This window comes from Python bivittatus, unplaced genomic scaffold, assembly GCF_059951505.1.
Source record: "Python bivittatus isolate LINGU-HERP-01145 unplaced genomic scaffold, Pbiv_v1 ctg000200_np1212, whole genome shotgun sequence".
In the NCBI taxonomy this organism is placed as follows: domain Eukaryota; kingdom Metazoa; phylum Chordata; class Lepidosauria; order Squamata; family Pythonidae; genus Python; species Python bivittatus.
Window position 1 is genome coordinate 12,319,349 of NW_028277040.1, and position 24,617 is coordinate 12,343,965.

The following is a 24,617-nucleotide window of genomic DNA, read 5'->3' on the forward strand; positions in this document are numbered from 1 at the left end:
TGGAGAAGTCTCTGCTTGCTAAAAATGAGATGTTGAGTTGGAAAATTACTGTGGATAATTTGCAGTTTACTTTGCACCCAGCACACACTCAGTCAATCCCTATATCCAGATCACAGGCCATTCAGTTCAGCTGGCAAAAAAATATAGCTTGAAGTTTATTTATGAAACATCAGCAAAGAACAAAACAGTTAACTGGCAAAAAGGTAGGCCAAAACAGGGGGAGAGAGAGAGATGAACACCAGACCTGAATTTACATTTTCTGTGTCTGTCTGTCTATCAAAAGGTGCAGAACTTTCCAGATTCCTCCTTTGTTTTGCACCACGAAGAAACAATTTGGTGGACAGGGATGATGTATCCAACAAGATGAAGCAATGCATGGTCTATATTTAATGCTAAGCTTAAGGATTTATTTAATTTTAAATCATTGTCCACAGTTATTCTGTGGATTTTTTTTCTCTTTCTTTTTTCTGTTAATTAGTTTTCTTTTTTGTCACATTTATTTTAATCATTTTATCTATGGGTTTATTTTCCTTCACTGTATAACCAATAACTACCTTTTTTTTTCCCTGCTGGTTTCATAGTTTTTCGAACTTCATTGACAATTTTTTTTTAAAAGGCCAGAGTGAGCACAACTGTGAGCAACCACCAGCATCCTAGGGACAGTACTGTTGAAAACTAGTAGCTTGGTTTCTTTCCATTCTGAGGTACAAAACACAAAAATTGTAATGTAAGCCCAGAAATGGAATGAACATATTTTTTAAAAGAAGAGAGACTTCCCCCTCCCCCTCACAAACTGATAAAACACTAGGAAAAATCCTCCCTCTGCCAACATAGTTCACCACCTGGTAACATTGCCCCATCCAGGCCTACCTACTTTGCAGCATTGCCCATTGCCAAGAAATAGTTGTTCTTGTTGAGGCCCATTGTTATTGTTGTTGCTACAAATGCAAATTAATTAATATACATTGGCTAGTAGAAAGACGTGTGTCTTTGTGCAAGCTTAAATGAACAGTTTGCTAAGTGCCTATCACAAGTTGCTTACATTCAGCCAGATATAAGGGTCTATGTGAATTACATTGTTCTCAAGGTCCCTTTTAATTGTACATTGAATGGTTTAAGCCTGAGTTATAAAGCAGTATTTATACTGTGATTGATTGATTGATTGATTGATTGATTGATTGATTGATTATGTACCATCAAGTCATTGTTGACTATGACCATGTAGATAGATTTTGTCTGTGATGATCTGTACCTAACCTGATTAATAGTGTTATAGGCAACAACAAAATACTTCAGTGGAAAGAAATCTTGCCTACGATGGGATTAATACGAAAGAATGGGCTGTAACTTGGTCTTGTACATTGGCCCTGAATTTACTAATTACAGCAGCATTTCTGAATTGTATTTACTTTCTAGTGGATTCCCTCCAGCTCTGAGCAAAGGGGGAGAAAGGAACTGGATTTGGTTGTGGTGTTTTGTTTTGTTTTTAGATTACCGTAGACGAGGACAGACTTGCTGCTGGCACCATGAGTTGGCCAGGGTGTATCCTGATGCAGACAAGGAATATCATCCCTGCATGTAGGACTCATTAATTGGCTATGGCTATGAGCAGATTTTCACCATTAGAACCAATGTACATCAAGCTTAATGTCTGTGGGGTTCAAAGAATTTCTAATCCATGCTGGCTGGCTGAGTATTTATTCAAGATTTTTCTGTTCTTTTTACATTCATATGATTACTTTTAAAAAATGCACCGTAACATAAAGGTACATAAATGCATTTTTAACATAATTCTCTTCCAAGTATGCCACTTTGAGTAGATACTTTTCCTAGCATTTGTGTTGGAAAAATACTAGATCAAAGTACACAGTGGTGCCTGAGTATTTGGTGAGTGTAGAGCAAGCTATTGTTCATTCCTGCAAAACAATGGTGGATCAGGACCATTATGGGGTTGCAAACATGCAACCAGGCTGCCAGTGTACTTGTTGGTAAGAGAAGGAAAAATCTTTAGAGGAATAAAGGAAGGAGCACCAACACTTTGGCTTAGACCACAAATAATGGGAAGGAGGCCATGATGGCAAGTTGTTGGAAATCGTGCAAGCTGCTTGTGATCTCTTGTTCTCAGTTGCAACGGAGGAGACTGCCCCTTCTCAGTGCTGAAATATATTTCAGCTGGCCATCTGTTCAAATGTTTGCTGCCTGTCTGTTTTGTATAGACAATGGGATTAATTGCCTTAGGCAGCACATTGTCGTAGGCCAATCCTGGCTGTTGTTGCTGATCAGCTGCCTATACCAAAGGAATTGTTGGAGAAATTCTCATCCCTCTGGGGAAAATTCAGCAAAACAGTATCTCCCCCACCCTGGTATTGTTGTCTGCAGTTTGCTTGGAGAATTCAAAAAACACATTTAATGCTCAGCTATCACTTTATGAAGTATCAGCTGCCCTTGCTAGAGCAGATGAAATAAGCAGAAAAGGCAAGAGGTTATAAATGGTCCAGGAAGAAAATAGGGGAAATCAAAAGCTTTAGTTTTATACAGGAGCAATTTTAAAGGCATCTGGAGTAGAAGCATGCCAAAGAATCACACACAGAATTTTCTACCCTACATTTAACTTTAACTCAACACTCACATATCAGGGGAGGGGAGAGTCACATGTAAATGTTGAGTTGAAGTTACATGGATGAAACATATGGGTTAGAAAACTCTGTGTACAGTTCTGTGTAGAAAACTCGGTGTAAAACTCGGTGTGTGTGTGAGAGAGAGGGCAGGTCGGTGCAAGCAGTAACATGAGTTTTTGTTGTTTCTAGTTTCTCAAAGCGTACTGTGCTGCATCTGCTTAGACCTGCTCATGGTTATTTCACTTTTCAGCTCTCTCTAAATTGCAGTCATTTTTAAGGGAGAGAAAAAATGTGACTTTTATTTTGCCTTACGGTGCTGTAGCATGCAGCTAATGCAGTGTTGAGGTCTCCAGAGACAGGTGTGAGCTCAATGAAGGTTATATTATAATTGAACTGAAAGTAGGAAAGGGTTAGAGTGAAAAAAGGATTGCAAGGAATTTTAATAAGCAATGAGCCAAAAAGGTGACAATCAGGGATCTACGACTGCCAGCTTGCCTTGATGGCTTTGTTTATCCTAACTCTGCAGTCATTTAAAAGGTCTGTTCCACAGCCTGTGAAAAATGCTGTTCTTCAGTGAAAACCTTTGAAGCTACCACTGTTCCTAGTCTGTATGACCTTTGATAGTCCTGGATGAGCCATTCTAATTCCAATCTACATCTGGTTTGTTCCACAGATGTGCATGTGGATACAGAATGGGAGCATACATATATACTGTACCCTGAAATATGAAAAATTTTGTATATGTTTTTGTATATTTTCTAAACAAAGAGCTTCAGAGATAAATTTGGTGAAATCATCTAATGAACAGTTTTATTCCAATTCATGAAATAGTCTAAAAATGGTGAGCCAGATCTGCCCATTTTCCAGAACAGGCAGATGTAGTTCTGCAAAATCCTGAAACATTCTATTCCCAGTTTGACAACTGGTTTGAAGAAGACAGTAATCAGAGAGGAACAAAGAAGCTACCTTAAATGAAGGTCCCAAAAGATGTCTGAGGCCCCATTAAAAAGCAATGGTAGACATTCTTCTTTCTATAAGCACATGCCATATACTGATACGTTAACACCAAAATTGGAGGGGGGGGGTGAGTGATCCATAGCAAGGCCCCAAGCTGGACCAGGATGATGGTACTTGGGAGAAAAGATGTAAAGCTTTCTTACTGGGCCATTTTGCCCATCTACAACTCTCTTCTTGCCTTGCTCACATAAATAACTAGCATAGCTAAATGGCCTACTTTATCAAAGACAGTCCTCTAAGACCATCTTTCCTGCTGTCCAATAAAGTATTTTTATAGATTCTTAATTATATATATTTAAGGTGGGAAAACAGGAGTCTTGAAATTGCTGTGAATCTGAGTAGGCACAATCTATTTGTCTGCATCTATATAATTATGCACTATTTACTAATGCGCATTTGGGTCCTCTGCTCTTCCTTTTCTTAGGGTACTTAGTGGCTCGAGAAAAATATAGGGCCTTATTTATTTCGATTAACATCAAAGAGGATGGATGGACGGACAGATAGACAAAGTGGTGTCCCTTACTTCTCTGGCCACTTAGTCAAATGTAAAAAGACAGTTACAAATAGCACATGGCAGGAGTGTGGTAGTGTAGAAATATAGTAAATAAATACATTTTGCTCTTGGAACTACAGGTGCAGGTTATCTAAGAAACACAAAAATTGTTATAGTTTATTTAGAGGAAAGGCAGTTAAGATGAGACCCATTAACAGTGGCCCAATTCAAAGAAGTTCCTTCCCTTAATGTGCAGCATTAACTTTTTAATGAAAAAGCAAAGCCAAAGCCAAAATAGGAACAGGCGTGTTCCTGACAAATAGAAATACTTGAACTGCCTGCCATCCAGAATTAACCTCATGAAGACCTGGAACATATATTAGTCGACACTGGCAGGAGGCAGGCAGTATTCATATTTAGCCCTGAGCTGCAGCACGCATGGGAACTTGGCAATGAAGCTTCCCACATCCAATATACAGTATTTTCCCTCTGAAAATCCTCCATTCCCCAAGTCTTGTTCCTGTTCCTTTCCTTTTCTCCAAACCACAAAGGCCCAAGAGTTTCCATTCCTTGCCTCCTGAGCAGAAGAAGAACGTCATCAAAGACAGCTTGAGCTCAAGCAACTCCTACAGCATGGAGCTCCCCCTTCCTGATACATCAGTCCAGCCTGGAATACGAAGTGGCAATCATACCCTGTTCCAGGCTCATTTACCCACCCCTGGTCTCAATTAATGTGGACTCGGCAGCAAAACAGGGTGGCATATCTTCCCCAGCTAACAAGAATACTGGCTTCCATTATGAAGCAGGGAGTCCCTCTCTAAGATTCCTGCTAGCCAGCCAACTATGCCATCCTCCCGGCTACTAAAAGCTAGAAGAGGCTCCAGGAAATCAGTTGAGTCCCTTCTCTCTGGTTTTTTTGGCAGACTGGTTTTGGAAGGGAGGAAGGGTGGGGCTGCAGTAACATGAAGTAGAGATGGCTTAACTGGGATGGAGTGAAACTGTATGTCCACATGCAAAGGAGCACAAGGTTGGGCAGGGGGCTGCCCAGAGCACCCTTGCAGGCATGAAACTGGGATGAAGGGTGTTAGGTGGAAGTGAACTGCCTGCAGGAGCGAATTAGATGGGCATGGTAATTCAAGTTAAAACCTGGAACTAGTTGTTATGCAGATACTCACCTCTTCCTTGACTAGGTTTCCACTGATATCCTATCATTAAGGCATATTTACAAAAGGTATCCTTGCATTGCCAGAATAGATGCAAAGAACCAAGCCCCTTAGCACTTTTCCTGAGATGTCAGGTCCCCTGAACTCAAAGGATCTTCCAGGTAAATGCTCTATGTGTCAGGCCTAGCCCGAGGAACTCCAGGAGACCATGCCAGCCTCATCCTCTTACCTCTTCCGCGTCCCTCTGGAGACGAAAGAGGATGCTTGCCTCCCTGAGTGTGGCCTTCATAATTCCATTCCATCACACTATGTTCTTTACCACCAGCATGCGTTTTCACACGTTGCCAGTGAAAGGCTATAGCAGAGCAGCTGCACAATTCCAACTCCACCTTTTGCATCCTGACTACAACCTCCCCGCCCGACCCCCCCCCCCCCGTTATGTAACATTTGATATGCCAGGCAGGACAGCAGGAAACACATTTTCCTCTTCTGTGCATTTTAGCCTAACATTTGTGTCCAGTAAACAGCATTTGCTTCTATTGTGTCTTTTTAAAATCACAATGATGATTAAATATATCAGCTAATTATTCAAAGTTTCATTATATTATGAGGCTTTGGAGCCTTTCAAATCATTTTCATTATGCACTATGTAATAATAAAATGCTCTAAACAACACACAGCTAATTCCTTGCATGGTCTGTGTGATTTCTAATTGTTTGAATAAAAGCATGCGATTGAAATGCCATATATACACACAGCTGCACCCTCTGAGAATAAAGCTTTTCTCCTCTTGCTGTGAGCAAAGACAGACATTTGAACGTGGGGAATAGGTAAGACGTTTCGGGGTCCCACTGCAGAAATGAGACACACCAAACTATTCAATACCGAAAAGCTGAAAGGGGCAGCAGGAAAGGTAAATAAAACACGTGGTTTGAAATGGCTTGGAAGTGGGTTTGAAATCCCGCTGAACGCAGGGAGGCTCCCTTCAAAAACGTATACAAAGCACAGCACTGTTATTCTCCCCTACCAAAGAGGGGCAAGCTCTGGGCGTCGTGCTGCTCAGGATAAAGCCATTGACATCAATGGAACTTCATTAATGTGGCTCCCGTTGGTTTAATGAGTACCCTCAAAGTAGGACTAAATCTGGATTTCACGCATAGTCTCAAAAGGCCTTATCAATATATTTCCCTGGAATAGCTGTTAAATGCTTAAATATCAAAACACACACACACACACACACATACACATATTGGGATGTGTACATGGGTTTTTCCCCCATTTGGTGTAAAACGTGTGCTTGTATGTGTAGCCCACTCATACTGTATATAGTTGGGATCTGTTTGATATTGATAAGAAACAATAGAAGGAATATATAGGCTTGTGGCAATTTACATTTACAATGATACTTATCCCTGGAGGAGGGCATAATGACATTTTTTGTGGAGTCTTAACTTGACATAGTTGTTCTCCTAAATCTCAGATACAGCGAATCGTACCATCTCTTATCAGTTCTTTTTTTCAATTTCTTTGTCTTACATCCAAAGATCCTTGTGTATGTATGTGTGTGTGTGAGCATACACACACATACATACAGTACATACATACATAGAAGCAAGGAGACACAGTGCAGCTTTGCAGAGTTTTTTTTCCTAGTAATTTTGTTTAAATTATAAAATAGAAGTTGGCAGCTTGGAGTATACATCCTGTATCCCCAGCACGGTACTTCTGGTAGCATATGTGTGCAGTCCTTTCTTTTGATATCATTAGATTCTTTTATCCCACTTGATTTTATGCACAATTTTGTTCTTCTATTATTTTTTTAAAGCTATATCCTTCCTAGCCTTAAGAAAGGAACCTCAAGCCTATTTATTCTGCAGAGCATTTGGCCGCAAAATGAGTTGATGTTTTGCTGTAAGAGCGGGATATAAAGCTGGCTGCATTTTATTCACTATAGTAGGAATATCTACGGATTTAAGTGTTTTTGTTTTGCTGTAAACTGCTTCAATTTTTGGAAGGGTGAAGTAGACATTTTTCAAATAAAAAAAAAAATCACCCTGAACAAATCTTGTGACGTATCTGAGATTAGTTGGGGGAATGCAATATCATGTGAGTAGATTTCTGGACTATTTTGAAGATGTTTTTATGTGACTAGACAGATATAAATTATTGTGATCACATCTGGGAATTATCAGAGATGGGTAGTAAAAAGGGCCCGATCAGCCTCTATACTGCTTCACGGACAGTTCCATTAGTGTTTTGCCTTTGCTTCATCAACCCAGTAAGAAAAGAATATTATTTTTTGACACATAGAAATCATCCCGCCATTTTTTATTAAGTCTTGATGGTTACACTACAGAAAGGAAGGACCAAATATTAATTGTAAAGTGCCAATCCTTTAAAAATAGTCAAAAATTCCATGTGATCATTTGATGCATTGCTGGTGACTCTGCTCTTGACCATTCTCTGTATAATATAAATAGGACAACCTCCCATTCTTTATTGTCAAATGCCCACCTTTTAAAAAATAATAATAATTTGTTCCATTTTTCCTTTTAAACACCTTCTGACAACAATGCCTTGCAAGCAGCAATCTTTTATAACCATTCATGCTGTATAACACATCTCCCTCTTGTTCTTTCTGTTTTCCACAGATAAAAACTCACTTGGTATGTACAAAGTAGTTGGGAGGCGGGGTATCAACAGACCCCCTCTTTCATCCCTTAAGATTGTAACCACTGAAGGAGGCCAGTGCTTCAAAATATATCTCTACCCTTTGTATTATTCCTGAGGAATGCCCTTGAACTCTGGGGAGAAATTGTCATAGTCTTTGAAACCATATTCTATTCTTATTTCAGACAACTGCTAGTGCTGATTTGAGTTTGCACATCCCATCACTTCTGACCAGCATAACCAGTAGTAAGGAAATATGGTTGTTATGGTCTAAAACTTATGTACTTGCTTACCATTATACTAGCAGGTTAAGGTAAAATGGGGTCATTCTACCACAACACTCGAGACCCTGCAGAAACTTCGCATTCTGACTATAATGGGCCACCTTTCTCTTCTTTGGACAACATTTGGCCTTTTGGGAAGAGCATGATAACTTGCCAGGCTGGAAATATTCTTCTGTAGATGTGAAAATCTATAGCTATGCTCAGATGAAATGACAGTAGCTGGGAAAAGGGGTTTTGTTATGTTCCCCCCCCCGCCCAGGAAAAGTTTCTCCAAGACCAGTCACAAGAACAGAGAGGGGATTCTCACTGTGACATCTCTACTCCAGTGCTCAGGGTCTATTCATTTGGAGATATATGTTACTGTGCTGAATGTGTTAGCTGTTGGGTGGACTTTACCTGTCTATAAATAAGAATGCAGTACAGGTGGTATCATCATCATCACCATCACCATCATTGAATCAGTTCATTAAAAGTCTTTTAAATACAGTGGTACCTCTACTTACAAACTTAATCCATTCCGTGACTCTGATCGCAAGTCGAGTTGGTCGCAAGTCGAAGTAAATTTTCCCATAAGGTTCAATGTAATTACCGTTAATCCATTCCGGCGTCTGTAGACCAAGCGGCAGAGGCGAAAAAACGGCCACTGACCATGCGGCAGGGTGGAAAAAATGGCCGCAGACCATGTGTCAGGGGCGGAAAAACGGCCGCGGACCACGTGGAACGGGCGGAAAATGGCCGCGGACCACCTGGAACGGGCAGAAAAATGGCCACGGACCACCTGGAACAGGTGGGAAATGGCCGCGGACCACGTGGAACGGGCGGAAAATGGCCGCGGACCACGTGGAACGGGCAGAAAATGGCCGCGGACCACGTGGAACGGGCGGAAAAATGGCTGCGGACCACGTGGAATGGGTGGAAAATGGCTTGTAAGTCGAGGCAAATTCGTAAGTAGAGATAAATTTTTGGGGCCAGAGCTGATCGTATCTCAAAAATTTCGTAAGTAGGGGCGTTCGTAAGTAGAGGTACCACTGTATATGTCTGACTTTAATTCCCATTAGCTTTCCGCTTAAGGATTGCAATTGTAAGTAGAAACATCTGAAGGGCATCTTTGCTCCTGTGTAATGGAAAAAGTATCCATCTTATACAATGGGGATACTTTAGCCTGAATAAATATCTGAGAAACCTCTTTGAGCTTCTTGTGAGGTTTTTGTGTTTTTTTAAACCATCAGGAAAGCAGTGGTAATTCAAAATAGCATATGTACCTCCTCCCATTTTTCATCACAATCTGTGAGGTAAGCTGGGCTGAGAATGACTAGCCCAAAGATATCCAGGGCAGACTTGAACCTGGGTTTGTCTCCTTCTAAGTCCAGCTCTTTAACCATTGCACCACACCACTATCCTCTTGCTGATTTATAGCAGTCCAGGAATAAAGGCAATGTATTAATAAAACTACAGGATAAGGGCTGCCACATAGAGTGATAAAGTGGTCGTATGATCATATTAATTAAAAATTGGGACATGCTGAAGCATCTTTGCAATGAGAAAAGATCTAACTGCTGCCAGCTCTCAAGCCAGCTGTCACTTGCTTCTTTACTTAAGCAGCCGTAAGAATAATTCTTCACCTTGGAGGGAGCTAAATTTTCAGGGTTGGTTTATTTAGATAGATTGCCATCTGAGTCAGACTGGGAAGAAAATAATTTCTGTCATCAATTTTTTTCAAAATGCTAAGTGTTTGGCATTTGGTTCTATTCTAAGGACTAAGATTCTGTCAAAGAATTTGGAATTTAGAATAGCAACTCTTGGCTCTCAAATACCATCCAGGATAGCTATCAGGTTGCATACATATACTGTAACAGGTCCTAGTGCATTGCCCCAGTCAATGATGCCATCAATTTGCCTTGATGTGAGACATGCTAGAGCCCATCTTGAGTGAGGTGTGAGGCTTAGGTTTAATCTTAGGATTAATTCTCTCTGCTCATGTCTAAAGGTCAGTGGCTTGATCAAAGCATCATGTAGGCCAAAGGCACTATCAACCATGCAGATTACATACCAAAGTACTTCACAAAACTTTATGAGGCTTATTTTGATCCATAATTCAAGCATCAACCTCATTTGGAAATAAGTTCAATCACACTGAGCTAGTCGGGGTCCTTGGAAATATAAAGTCCTTTGATACAGATTTTCAGCTGTCAATAGTGTGTGCTGGGCTACATTCTAGAGGGCAGTTATGTATCATTAGGACTTATGTGACATGTTCTGCCATATAATCATATGAACATATATTGAAATGAAAGCCACTTTGATGTAGTAGTTAAAGCATCAGGCTAGAAACCAGGAGACCGTGAGTTCTAGTCCCACATGAGGCACAAAGCCAGCTGCGTGACCTTGGGTTAGCCACTCTTTCTCAGTCCTAGGAAGGAGGCAAGTGAAAACTACTTCTCAAAATACTTGCCAGGAAAACTGCAGGGACTTGTCCAGGCCGTTGCCAGGAGTCAACACTGACTTGAAGGCACCAAAAAAAATCATGTTGAAGAACAGTCCTAATATCCCCAGGACAATCCATAATTGTTATGGACATTTTCTGTACTTGTGTTGCAGCAATATTTCAGACACCAATGTGTAGCTGTGGACAACATCCCTCTTTGAGATCAGTGTGTGTGGCAGCTTCCAGGATTTCTAATGAGTAACAGCATATGCAACAAAAATGTTTACAGTATAGAAATATGGAGCTGCCTTGCTGAGAATCATAAATAAGCTCTCACCACAGATCTTATTGGCTTTAATAATTGGCACCTTAAAATTAATTCACCTGGGCATTTGTCAGATGCTGGGAAACTGCTTGGAAATCCTATGCATGGTAGATCCTGCTCATTTTTCTGCGGCTCTCTGGAGAACCTAAAACCCTATGGTTATCTGAATGGAAATGGAAATGGGAACTTGGTACACAAGGGTCACTTTTCCTTCTGAAATCTCATTCTTTAGCTGCCCTTTTACAGGCCTCCATTTCGTTACGTTGCTCCTAAATGCGCAAATAGATATTATTATCCCTGCCTCTTTCTGTTCTTTAATTTGTTACTATTTACACCTGGAAATGAGTTCCATAAATTATACAGGAAATGCAATGCAGTGAAGTTAATACTGCTGCTGATTTAGCATTTCTTGCCTTTTTACATTTTTGCAGCCTTGCAGAGATTTCAATAATACACACACACACACACACACAGAGTAATTAGTCTGAATTTTCTCAAGGTACATCATAATAAAAAAGTAAATCATAGTAAAAAATAGAGATGACCATTCTTTAATTTTGTTACATTCACATTCATCCAATGCTTGTTTACAGCAGCCTTAGGTTGTAGGAGTTTTTTTTCTATGGACACGATTCTTCATGCTTCTTTAAAGAAACAATGGTGGCAGATATTTTGCTCATAAACCAGAACACAGAGAAGCACTAACACAGTAATATCATGTTCTAATTGGTGCATATTTTAGTTGAGCTTAACCATGCATAAAATTTAAGTCACAAAGGATGTTCAGTAGGTGCTTCCCATTGCAGCAAAATTATTGAAATAAAAAGATTTAGCATTCACAAAATCTGGCACTGTAACCAAATTAAGTATGCAAATAGGTCTGCTATTGTATAAATTAGTATATAATTAATTTCCATTGATATGTGCATAATCCACACCCCCATGAACTTTTACATTGCCAGATCACAATAATTAATACTTCTTCTCTGATCATTTCTCTATTTTTATCATTCTTAGGGCAAAACTAGATGTGATGGGATAATCATTCCTAAACGTACCCTGAATAAACAAGAGGGTAGGAAAGTGTAGTGATACAAGAAATGTGAGAGGGGAAATCTAAACTAACTGAGCCTTCCTGTATATTATTATTAAAAGTATTATTATTATTATTATTATTGTTATTATTATTTAAAATATTTCTATTCCACCTTTCATCTGAATTTGCAGATTTCCAGAAGACTCATAACAGCTTTCAAAAATCCAAACCAAAATTAACCAACAAGACCAAAAGCAACAAAAAATTCACTGGATTGAAGGCAAAGAAAATCAGGGATTGAAATGGTTAAACAGACCTCCAAAGGAAGGAAGATCCATAGTCTTGGCACAACTACAGGGATGTCCCAACTAGCTGTGTCTTGGTCACAGTAAGAACAGCCACCCCAAAAGATCTTAGTCATTGTAAAAAAATGCTATGAACACTATGGACAACTAAAATGGGAAAGAAATCCATTTTGGTTCATAATTTTAATGCAAAGCTGCCTAATTTTACCCTTTCAGATCAGTACAGGTATCAGAATTTAGCTACCCTTTAGAATTTGCACATTACCAAATTTTGCTAGGCAGTTCTCCAATCCCAAATGTGGTGCTAAAATGCATATTTGGGGAAATATGAAACACTGGGATATTTTAAAGGATAGACATTTGCATACACAAAGGTAATTTAGAAACAAACATGAAAGAGGTTTATGAAATGTCATGCTAATGTTTATAAAAATATCTCAGACTGATGTGGGAAACAGGATAAATCAACTGGAAGGATGTAAACGTAAGAAAATTAGAGAAACCAAAATTGACAAACTCATGCTTAAGATTTAGCTATTCTATTTAGATTTACTCTTCGTATTCTAGCCCTGGTCATTTAGAGGTTTAAAGAGAATCACCAAATCTTTCCATTGTTTCCAAACATAAAGTAGGAACCACTGCAGCTGTTCTTAATACAGTATTGTTCGAATCTCAAGATAGGGAGCATTCAGATTTCCCCACTGCCACAGTATTCCAAACCCTTGGCTCATATCTCCTTCAGTACCTAAGCCACAAAGGGAGGTGGCTGGAGGAATATTGGTGCAGAAGAGTAGATGGGAGTTTGGAAGACCTCCTGCCTTGTACACACTTCCCCCCACTTGACTGATATGTGAACAAGGCACACACAATGAAATGCAATTTTGGTAGGCTGCTCAAAGGACTCCCTCTCCATTATCAGGTTAATTCTTACAATGGCATAAATCTAGGCCTCAGCAATGCTTTCAGGCCCTGAATACCTTTGCTATGTCCCCTCCAACAAAAATACATTGCTGAAACATGTGAGATCTTTCCCAAGACTACCGGAAGCATTTAAAATTCAAACAAAACCATTATATAGCATGAGATTTCATGATCTCTCAAGGTTTGTTTGTTTGCGTGCTTTTGCATTGGGATGGGCACTGTATTGCCAGCTCTGGCCTAGCTTGATGTTATCCCTTCATTATACAGCAGAGGGGTGTGTGGAGACTTTCAGAAATGTGGCTGGTCCAAGGCCATCGAGTCAAATAATATCCAAGACGTTTTATAAATGTGTTTTTAGATTTATTTGCAAACAAATCATTTCCAAACAGTAAAGCACACACTAAGTACATTGCAATTGGGTAGATCAGTCATAATGAAACCAATAGTAAGTGCTAGTTGAAAGGGGTTAAAATACCGAACTTTTCAAAGCCTAGGATAACTAATGAACAAAAATGCAAGCAAATGAGCCTCTCTGCTGAAAGGTTTTCCTGAGCAAAGTGCTACCACGAAAAAGGCCCTGATCGTAGCCAACATTGAGTTAGAACCCCCTTCTCTGTGCTGCCTCGGACGAATATCTGGATGGTATGGGGTTAAGAAAGGCCTTTCAGTGGCAGCATTAAAATACTTCCTTTCTAGCTTTCTCTTGTATTCTTTCCTAGACACTAGTCTTCTGCCAGCACTCTCTTCCATTTTATTCACATTATAATTGCAGAGCCCCAGCAACATGTCAAGGATTTCTTCTTAATTTATTGTTAGTGTCATTTATTTTTAAGTGAAAGGCCTTCCTTTTCTTGTTAATTAATGCATTCTATTTTATTTTTTACATGAGTCATTTTTTTAATCTTTTCAGGTGTGTGTGCAACATTGACTGTTCTCAAACCAACTTCAATCCTCTCTGTGCTTCCGACGGAAAATCTTATGATAATGCATGTCAGATCAAAGAAGCATCATGCCAGAAACAGGAGAAAATTGAAGTCATGTCTTTGGGCCGATGTCAAGGTAATGCTCCTAGCAAAATTCATTTGGAAGATAGCTCTCCATTTTTACTTTGTATGTTTAAGAGAAGGAGAACTGGGACAGAGGGAGCTGGCATGAATTATTATTAGACATTTCTTACGTTTTCTATAGATTTTCAGGCTATGAACAGGTGCAGCAATAATGTTCTTTTTATTATGGCCCACAGTCAAGGGTACAGTTATTCTGCATCCAATTGAAATAGAGGATAAACAGCTATATTGCTGCTATGTCTTTGTACACTATCTTTGATTTTTAACAGTACTTATGGTATACCCAATCAGTGTAGGAGGCAAAGGAAGAAGATGTACCAGACTTGTAAAAATATGTTGAAATCTATCTTCCTGGGACAACAGGTTCTGCATAACTTGAGTTGACCTAAAAATATTCCAGAGACGCAGAAACACACCTGTAAATTTACAAGCCTTTGCAGAAAGAAAGATCCCTTTGACAGTACTGGGAGGTTATAAGGTCTAGGGGGATTGGGAACATACTAGTGGTCATGGTGGTTGCAGTTCTCCTTCCATTCTCATTGTCTCCCTTGAAAATGTCCTGTATGATCTCAGGGATTCATTCTGCCTTCCAGATGTGTTAAGCTATAACCCCCATAATTGGCCTTGGTGACTGGAGAGGGATGAGAATCTGGAGGACGCCAAATTGTGGAAAGTGGTTGTAAATCATGGAAGGTGGCATACCATGGTTGCAAGTGACAATGTGAGGGACACAATTATGTTTCTGAAAGATTGGATTTAAAAACTACTTTTCTGGCCTCTAAAAATGTCTAAATAGCTCCCCTTCCTCCTTTTTCCCCTTCTGTGGTTAGAGAACAACTCCATTAGGTTGTTTGTCACTGTTAAGGGGAAAACCTGAAAGGAACATCTGGGTCAAAGCCCTGAACCAAGGTTCTGTCAGATAGTGTCTGTACATATACCCAGCTGCCATTAACAGCTGGCAGCAGCTGACCATAACAGACCCCAATTCCAAGCAGAGAAGGGTGAGACCAGGATTCCATTCCTCTACCTTAATTTGGAGTCGTAATTCAACATATGTAGAACATAAAGTTGCCTATTCTTGCACACCTTCTGTGTTCAGAAGTGGATTCTGGGGGCAGACATTAGCTGCACATATGTTCTGGGTGCAGTTGTGATTCAGCAATAGATCTGTGCATACTTTGCAAGACTTTCACCTGGCCCCAAATACCCTCAAAGACACACAGCTTGCCTTCATTATCATAGCTTGGTTCAGGTACAATGTCCACTCAAGGGAATTAAAAATATGTAAGGGGCACTGGGCTATGGGCAGTAACTCCATCCCCCATATCTTCCATGTAAGAACCCTGCCTCTTCAGTCCCTGACCTCCCCAGAATTTGCTGAGATATCTGAAGAGGCTTTTTATATGCCTTCACTCCAGTGTGAATAGAACCTTCACTGACAGTTCCACTGTTTTGCCTGCCAAGATCAGAAACAGCAAGTGTTGTTTTCATTGCATTAAGTAAAGTCAAGTCTCCTTGGAGTCCAACTGGATTCTTGGTGACTTCATGACCACAGTCATGCAGTTTTCCTATTAACAGTATGGACTTGTTTGCCATTGCTGCCTTCAGAGAAGTGTTTTTGATAACCTACAGACTTAAGAGCTCCTGGTGATCTTGCATACTGGCCATGCATCTGTGCTGGGCTTCTACGATCAGTCAAGGCCAGGCATTCCTATACCTCGGTCAGGCACTGAAAGCTCAGCAATTTGATTTCCTGCTCTCCCACAGAACAGAGAGCCTATGAGTAAATAATTTGTTCCGAGCACTGAATGTGACTTTTCCCCCCCAGTATGCAACAGAATGATGTGTGCAGTAAAGTTCCAACAGCAAAAAAATATCCTCTTACCTTCCAGGGTTTCAATGTAGTCCCATGCATTCCTGTTCAGAAATAAGCCTGACAGAGTACAGACTAGCTAATATGTGTGGGATTGTAGCTTTAATCATCCATACATGACTGGTGTTTTTAATTTTTCCTGCTTGCATAATCTATTTCGGGTTTTTAATTCTAGAGGGAAACAGCTGACTACTGCAAATATAACAAGTTCTCAGAAGCTCTCTTAATTAAATAAAATGTTCATTTGGGATTTCTGTAAGATTTTGTTTATTTGGAAAGTTCATTTATTCCCAAGAACTTCTGATTCACTCAGCTATAGTGAAAAAGCAAAGGTGTTCATAATTTATACATTGTTTATTCATTTATTTATACTTTAAAAAATCAGCTGTGAGTTAAAATGAATGTAAGGACTGGGGGAATATAGCTTGACTATATAAGCAGTTCATAATAACACTTTACTTCCACAGTTTTTGATAGGGGTGTGTGTGTGTTATTAAATGTTTTATATAATTCTTTTGAGCCAGTCTTATGTAGCCATTATGATTTACAAAATGCCCATAATCTTGCTTTTAAAAACAAAAAACACACAGCAATGTAAAATACATATAATGCAAATTGTCATTGCATTGCATCAGAAATACAAACTTATTATCTTAACCATTTTTTTTCTTCTAATAAACATTCAGAGAGTCAGTTATGTCCATCAAGACTTCCATTCAAATGAAAGTGAAAGCCACTTTCCTCACAGCAATCAGAAAACTATCCATAGTTATGCCTTTGAGCTCCCTCAGATATTCAGTATGTCCCATGGCTTTCATGAAACTGTTCTACTTCAAATATGTAGATTAAGAAATGAATGAGTCATAAGGTTAAAATGTCCATGTTCCAATCAAGAGAAGTCTAACCTTGAGGTACTTCAAATTTAAATCCTGTACAGTTTACCTGAGGTGGTACAAGACATGACAATGGCCACTGAATTGGATGATTTTAAAAGGGATTAGATAAATTAACGAAGGGCTGATCTATCAAGGATTATTTGTCCTGAAAGCTCAATATGACTTTTGACTAGCATTATTTCCAGCTGCAAGAAAAAAATGGTGAGGGAAAACTCTTTCTCTTGCCTGTGAGCATCTTATCTGAGTGGCTATCATGAGAAACAAAAGGCTGAACTAGGAAGGATCTTGGCCTAATCCAGAAAGGATTTCTTATGGTCTTATGTACAGTCCTATAAATTCTTGTGCACTGTCCTACAAGCGTTGCTAAAAAGATTGCATTGGTTTAAGAGAAAAATCTTACATTTCATCACTAGTATAAAACTGACATGTGAATCACAGCTGTGATTTAAAAATGCAAGAGAACCACTTACCCTAGCAAGGGATTCGATTTCAGTTTGTAACAAAAGTAAACAAATGCTATGTCTTTCAGATAACACAACTGCCACTACAAAGTCAGAAGATGGGCATTATGCAAGAACAGATTATGCGGGTAAGTACTCCCAGCAAAGGTGGACATAGTTTTTGAGAAGCAGGGGGAAAGTATGTTTGAAAAAACTGAAGTCATAAATGAAGTCTTCTTTCATTTCCTATGAGAGAAAAATAGGATTATCTTCAGTAGGAATTGGAGCTTAAGTCAATGAATTGGAGCAATTACTATAACTATAGATAAAAAATCCTTGTCCTCATTTTCCATTCCCTCCCTCTAAAATTAATTGGTGGGATTGAGAAAGCAAATACTTCTCAGGAAGCCTGAAGACTCTACTTGGGTGCATAATACACAGATTTCCAAGTTCCATCTACTTAGCACCAAATGTTATTAAAATGGATGGGTATGATTGAAAGGAACTTTAAAACTGGCTTTTTCTTCCAGCCTGTATTTAAATCTTGCAGACCAATCTGGGAGATAATATTCTACCCAACACCGTATGTGTTACACTTTTGCTCTTTGCTCCAAGAATGACTGCTATAATTTGGAAGATGGAATTCATTTGCTTTGGAATAACATAGATTTTATTTTACTTTAATATACAGAATACCTAGTTCTGATCATAGTTTTCTTCTAACATTAATCTGTGGGTAGCTGATGCTGAGAGAGCTTGATTGAAACCGGACTCAATTGCTTTTAAACCTGGATCTTGCATGGGCTTTGATTTAATGAACCATTATGGTTGTTGTGTGTTATTGATGGACTACGTTCCCTTTTAGATAAGTGGTGAAAGAGAATGTATTAAAAGTAGCTCTTCATCAACAGGCAATACTTTGACTAAAACATGTTAGGCTTCAGGATAATTGTCCCTTTCCTTCAGGATTCCCCCAGATATGTTTTACTTAAGCTTACAATATTTAAATCAATATAATGCAATTCAAATATTTCATGATCAAGGTATCTCCCCTGCCAGGTAAAGTATAACATTTTAACAAAATGTTAAAAGAAATGAATCAGTTGATGATACTTCTTTTAACACTGACACTTCTTTTCATCTTAATGAGTGAAATCTCCCCCACACCCCATTTTTGCTACCGCCAGCCTTCACAGGCATTCACATTAATCATGGTGGCATCCACTGTGTTTAAATTTCAATTAAAAAAAAAATCAACATGTCACAAAGCTGAAACCAATAATTTCTTACAGCTCATTTCTAGCTATTCTTTGGCTCTAACTGGGATAAACATTATACCATACTTACACTTGGATGCAAAGTTAATGAGGTATTTTAGATCAGTTTTTTTTTTAAATGATAAATGGCTTTAATTTATTTGGAAACACCAACAAAATATAACTTCAGCTCTGGCTTAATACAGCAGTTTGAAATATAATATATACGTAAATGTTATTTAAGGTTTTATCAAATGATGTTTGGTGAGGTGGTATCTTCAGTTTATTTTTATTTTTCAAATCTGCTTTACCAGGAAGATTGAGTTTCAAGGAGTCTTTAAATGCTTGTGCAAATTTTAACAGCTTGACTTTAGGACTGAGAATGGGAGTACTAGGAGCGCAATCATTTTAAAAATAAGGCAAGAAATGTATCTCTTTTCCACTTTCAGTTTTTTTTAAGTTGAGTAAAAAAGAACTTCATGAAGGGGCTTTCTTTTAAGTGCTTGGCTCATGGCCTTGCTGTACTAAATAAGAAATGGTGAAGCATCTTTTATTTATTAAGATTTTACTGGCCCTACTTGATAGCAAAATGTTCACTGCTTTTCTGCAATGCATAATGTGAGTTAAGAATAAGATATACTGGTGCACATACAGAGGAACTTTTTAAAAACTGTTTTCTCATTTTAAAATATCTTTGCCACAGTTACTTATAAACGCGTGATACGTCTCTGTATGTTAAGGAACGAAGTTCAGGGAGAGCAATCTGAGCAGAAACATCATTGTAGCCTTCCCCTAACCTGTTGGCTTCCAAATATGTTAGAACTGAAGGAGCTGGCTGGGAATTCTGGGAATTGTAGTAAGACAATTGGACCATAGGTTAGGAAGCTGCATTATAATATCAATAGACTTGATCCTTTGAAAGAGAAACTCCATGGTTTATATAGAGGAACTGCCAAAGTGAAGTTCTGAAAAATGGTATATATGCTTACCAGTGAGTCATTTTGTTTGGTTACCGCACATCAAATGCAATCCTATTAAGTCTCATGCATGGCCTTGAGATACCCATAAGAGATTCTGTTTTGGTTTTGCAAAAGAATAAGGAGGTTTTGACTTGGCTGTGGCCACAGTAGCCATCATAACTGCTTTGTAGAGATGTGGAAAACGTTTTGATGTCACACTGTTCCAAGGCCCAAACAATTCCATTCCAACTTCAGGTGTCCCAGTGTTGACATGGGCCCTTTTGATCTCATCAGAAATGATTTGGTCTGAGGTCAGAACAGCCCATTTCCAGTGTGAAGACTTTTGGTCAGGATCCAGCAGAAGATGCTACAGAGTCAGAAAATATTAACCTCAAGTGCTTTGCAGACTTCTAGTCCTTTGCTCTTTCACTTGGAACCAAGTAATGCACGGGGGTGGCAAGGATGGCTCTTCATCTTTATATAGCTTCAGCTGCATCAGCTTCTCCAGGTGCAGGAGAAATATGTTACGGCTTCAACCCAGGCACCTTTTCACCACCTCTCTTCCCCTCCTGTTCTTTGTTTACAGCCATGGGAAGAAGAAAAAGGGGGCCTTTTTCCAGATCAAACAGACATCTGGAAAAGGAGACAATATGGCTGTGAAGTGATCTTCCCCCTCTAAGAACAAGCAGGGACAGCCCTGAAAAGATGGGTGACAGGGAGAGAGAGGTTGGAAAAGGAAAGCCGAAGTTTTGAAGCAGCCTAGCATTTTCAAAGGGAAGAGACAATGAATCAGTGCCCTGGTGGACTCAAAATAGCAAGGGGAAATATAAGTCAAGAGGATAACTTGTCAGCAGAACCCCTTCGCTGTGCTTTTGCTGGCATCAGCAGAAGAGTCTTCCTCCAGCAGTGCCCTATATAAAGCTAGGTAAGGCAGAACTGAAAGTTCTCAAAATAAGAGAACTTATTTTGTTCAATAATTCTGAAAGAGAACTATACAACGTAGACATAGACACACACACACACACACACACACACACTATAGTTAGAAAATTAAATTTCCCAAGCTTTAGCAATAGGGAGGTTGGCCAGGTAAATTGACCAAGCTTTAGAAATACAGCTAACATGGAACTTATAAAAGCTTGCTGGAAGATTAATGTATGAAGGCTGAGTGGAAATGATTTTTTAAAAACTTGTTATTGTTGAGTGGTCAAATACGTTAAGTTCACAAAGATTAGGATATTGCAGAAATCCATCCTCTATTTTCAACCCATTAATCTTCTCAAGAAGGAGGCCTCGGCTTATTTTGGACATCATGCTGTAACTGACCTCAGCACTATATGAAACAGAGGAGACTCAACCGCTCACACTACCCACTTTGCAGCCTCCACCTTGGATGCAAGTGGGAGAATTGAAATATCCACTACTTGTTACCAGGTGTTTTGTTATAACCAAATGAGAAAAATAAGCAACAAGCTGGTTAGTTTAAATGCCATTACTTTAAACCATCCAGATTCTTGAGCTTGGTTTAATCACTGTATTTGTAAACTATACAGCCTCATACACTTCTGGTTCCTTCTGGTTTGTTTCAAGAAATCATACGTTCAGACAAATCACAGTATAATAAATACATTAAATTTTGACTAGTTTAAAAAAACAAAAAGCAAATTTGTCTAGCCTTCTAGGAGCATGTTGTTTTTGTTGTTCATGAATCAGCAAATCATAGCATGGCGTTAGATCTCAAACAGAACAATTAAACGGGAATATCATGGTATACTGGGAGTTGCCAATCTTTTGATGGCCAGGGCTCCATATTTAACATTTTTGGTAAGTTGTAGAGGCAGGGTAGTGATTCAGTGGGGCCAAGTTATACATATCAGCAGGACCGTGGTTTTCAAATTCTTCTAGATTTAAGGAGGGAATGGGGGGGGGGAGGATTCCTTTTTAAAATTAGTTTAAAGCCTTTCAAAAGTATATGTTTCCTTCCTCAAAAAAGATAGAAAACTATGTTCAGTTCCAACCAGCATGATTGTTGAAGGACATTCCCATAAGAAAGGTGGGCTATATGCAACCCCAGGGTTTCAGACTGTCCAACCTCTGGTTTACACAGTAATTACCACTGTTAACTCTGTCTAATTTTACATAAGAATAAGATGGTAATGGCTGTAGATTTTCTTTTCTTAGCAAGATATTTTGCCTTTTGTAAGCATCTTCTATAAAAGAAGTAAAAACATACATATTCCTATACTGTGGTCATAGGGCATCCAGGAGAAATCACAATGATATCATGCATGCCAAACATCATCATACAAATGATGTAAATTATGTAATTTACACCATTTGCATCATGATATTGTGCTGTGAATTATCTACAGTATGTCATTGCTGTGTTTTATACAATAATAACATGACACCTGATATCATTTGCCCTCCCCACAGATACACATGGCTATGCGGGTTGCAGAACCTAAAGGCTTCTTTTAACCAAGTGATAGAATGGATGGATGGATGGATGGATGGATGGATGGATGGATGGATGGATGGATGGATGGATCTATCTATCTATCTATCTATCTATCTATCTATCTATCTATCTCAGAATTCTATTTGTTTACTGAAGTGGGCCTAGATGATTAGCTGTTTTGTGTATTTTTATGTATGCTTTTGTAAAAATTTAATAAGAGATTTGAAATACCCAAATGGTGGGTGTACACATCTGATACATGGTAAATATTGAGTATTCCTTCTCTGTTTTCCCATATTCTAAGAATATTATGAAGAAGTAGTAATCTTCAGATGTGAAGGCAATCTGACTGCAACTACATTGATCACCAGGGAGAAGCAGTAATCTTCCTGAGATTGAAGTTTGGGTAGATGTTTGGGAAAGAGCCAAAATCGGTTGGAAGGCAATAAGATTTCAATTGTATTATTATGTAATACAAGGTCTTCCTTGCTCCCCACTTCTAAGCTTTTACCTTCAGAATACAGTAATGACCCAATAAAATATCCAACTATCCAACAGCTGCCACATGGTTCTAATCCAGAAATCTTTGAAGCATTAATATATTTGAGAAGATGTTCTGTCATTACATAGCACTTTCCAGGAAGTTTTAACATCTCCAGCCTTTTCCAAAGCACGCATTAGCCATGATTCTGGCAAATAAATGAAAAAAAAGGGGGGGAAAGAAGTCCTTGAAGCACATTAGTACAATTCCATGCCCAACCCACCAATAAATCTGAAGAATCACCCACTCAAGGACTTGTTATTATTCAGGAATCCTAACCTCCAACTCACTACTCTACCTTTAATAACAAAGCTGTGGAATCTGTGGCTCTCTGGATGATACTGACTTCAGCTCCACTGTCTCTCATAATTGGTCCTGTTGGCTGAAGCTGCTGGAAGTTGTAGATAAGCAACATCTGGAGGGTCAATTCTTTCTCAACTCTCCTTTTCAGGGTAGTCTCCTGAAAGTTGAAGGCACTTATTTTAAAAGCATCTAGAACACTGTTTCCAAACTATCAGTCAGGTAGCAATAAAATTCAAGTTCATTGTAAGTTCATACCTGGATTTTGGAAATTTGTATAAAACTCTGCATGCTGCTCTGCTTATCTGAAGTCCTGTCTTGAATATATATAGAGATTATTCTACAGATTCTGTCTGCAGTCTTTAGCTCAATGGGTTTTAATGCCTCTTATGTTGCTGATAACAATATGAACAAATAGCATTTTTCATTTGATAACTTCCTGGAAACACTGGGCTAAGATCATACACACTGGTGCTATAAAGATTTTAAAGCAGAGGATTGGGGTGGTACTTCATTTAGCTTCTGCCTCTCCTCCTCTTCCTCCTTCTTTAACTGAGGCAGCTTAGCACAGGGTTTAAAACAGACCATTGGGATAAAGCAGATGGGAATAATTTGTGCTCTGAAAAATACAAAATATATCACTGATACATATCCTCCATGCATATCTTCCTGCAAAAGAGCATGACACCTCTGTAACCAGGTTTAGGCATAATTAAATCATTTCATTCAGCCCTGCACATTACGGAATCTGAATGAATCAGCTCCACAGAAGGCAATCCTCATAGGCAGGAAAAAATTAGGCAGACTCCTAAGAAGATAGTAACTGTTGTTATCAGGGACTGGATTCTCCATTAAGCAATCAGGCACTGGAAGCTCTTTACCTCAGTTTGCCTCCACTTGGCCTTCCAGCTGTTCATTGAGGCCCCTTTAGCATACAAAAGTTATCCAAATCCCTGATCAGTGCCACATTCCACTCTGTCATCAGTCTTGGGGAGATCCACAGTGGGTAAGCCAACTAACCTCCAGCACAGCCACTGCTCCAAGAAAATGCTGCAAAGATAGTTTTGTAGCATTTTTTGTGAAGCTATGGGTGGGGCAATTTTCCATTGGTGTAACTCTAACCTCAACCCTCCTCTGAGCTTCATCTTCTTCGTCCTGAAAGCAAGGAATCATTACCTGCCTGGATTTTAGGGACAGTTCTGCAAGTCCATATGCATTCCAGGGAATACAAAATATTTCATCTATATTTCTACATCAATCTTCTTTAAATCATACCTAAAATTGTATTTCCTGTTTACAGATATTGAAAACATGGTTTTAGTGCCAGTATAGTCACTATTCTATTGAAGAGAACATTGTTTGAATGTCTACACAAACGTTTCTGAATCACTGCTCAAGTCTCAGTTTCCCTCCTGATGGAATGTGGCTAGATCAGTGTTTCTCAACCTTGGCAACTTTAAAATATGTGGTCATCAACTCCCAGAATTCCCCAACCAGTATGCAGACAGGGAAGTTCTAGGAGTTGAAGCCCACACATCCCAAAGTTGCCAAGGTTGAGAAACATTGG

General features: G+C 39.1%; 1 protein-coding gene across 2 annotated transcripts in view; it reads left to right on the top strand.

Moving 5' to 3' along the window:
• The window catches only part of TMEFF2 (transmembrane protein with EGF like and two follistatin like domains 2), a 229,116-nt gene that overhangs the window by 163,069 nt on the left and 41,430 nt on the right, over positions 1 to 24,617 (top strand). For both annotated transcript variants that reach the window (XM_088135698.1, XM_088135697.1), the window contains exons 6-7: positions 14,168 to 14,316; positions 17,623 to 17,682. In XM_088135698.1, the coding sequence (XP_087991824.1) occupies positions 14,168 to 14,316; positions 17,623 to 17,682 (209 nt within the window). The remainder of the gene's footprint in view (positions 1 to 14,167; positions 14,317 to 17,622; positions 17,683 to 24,617) is intronic.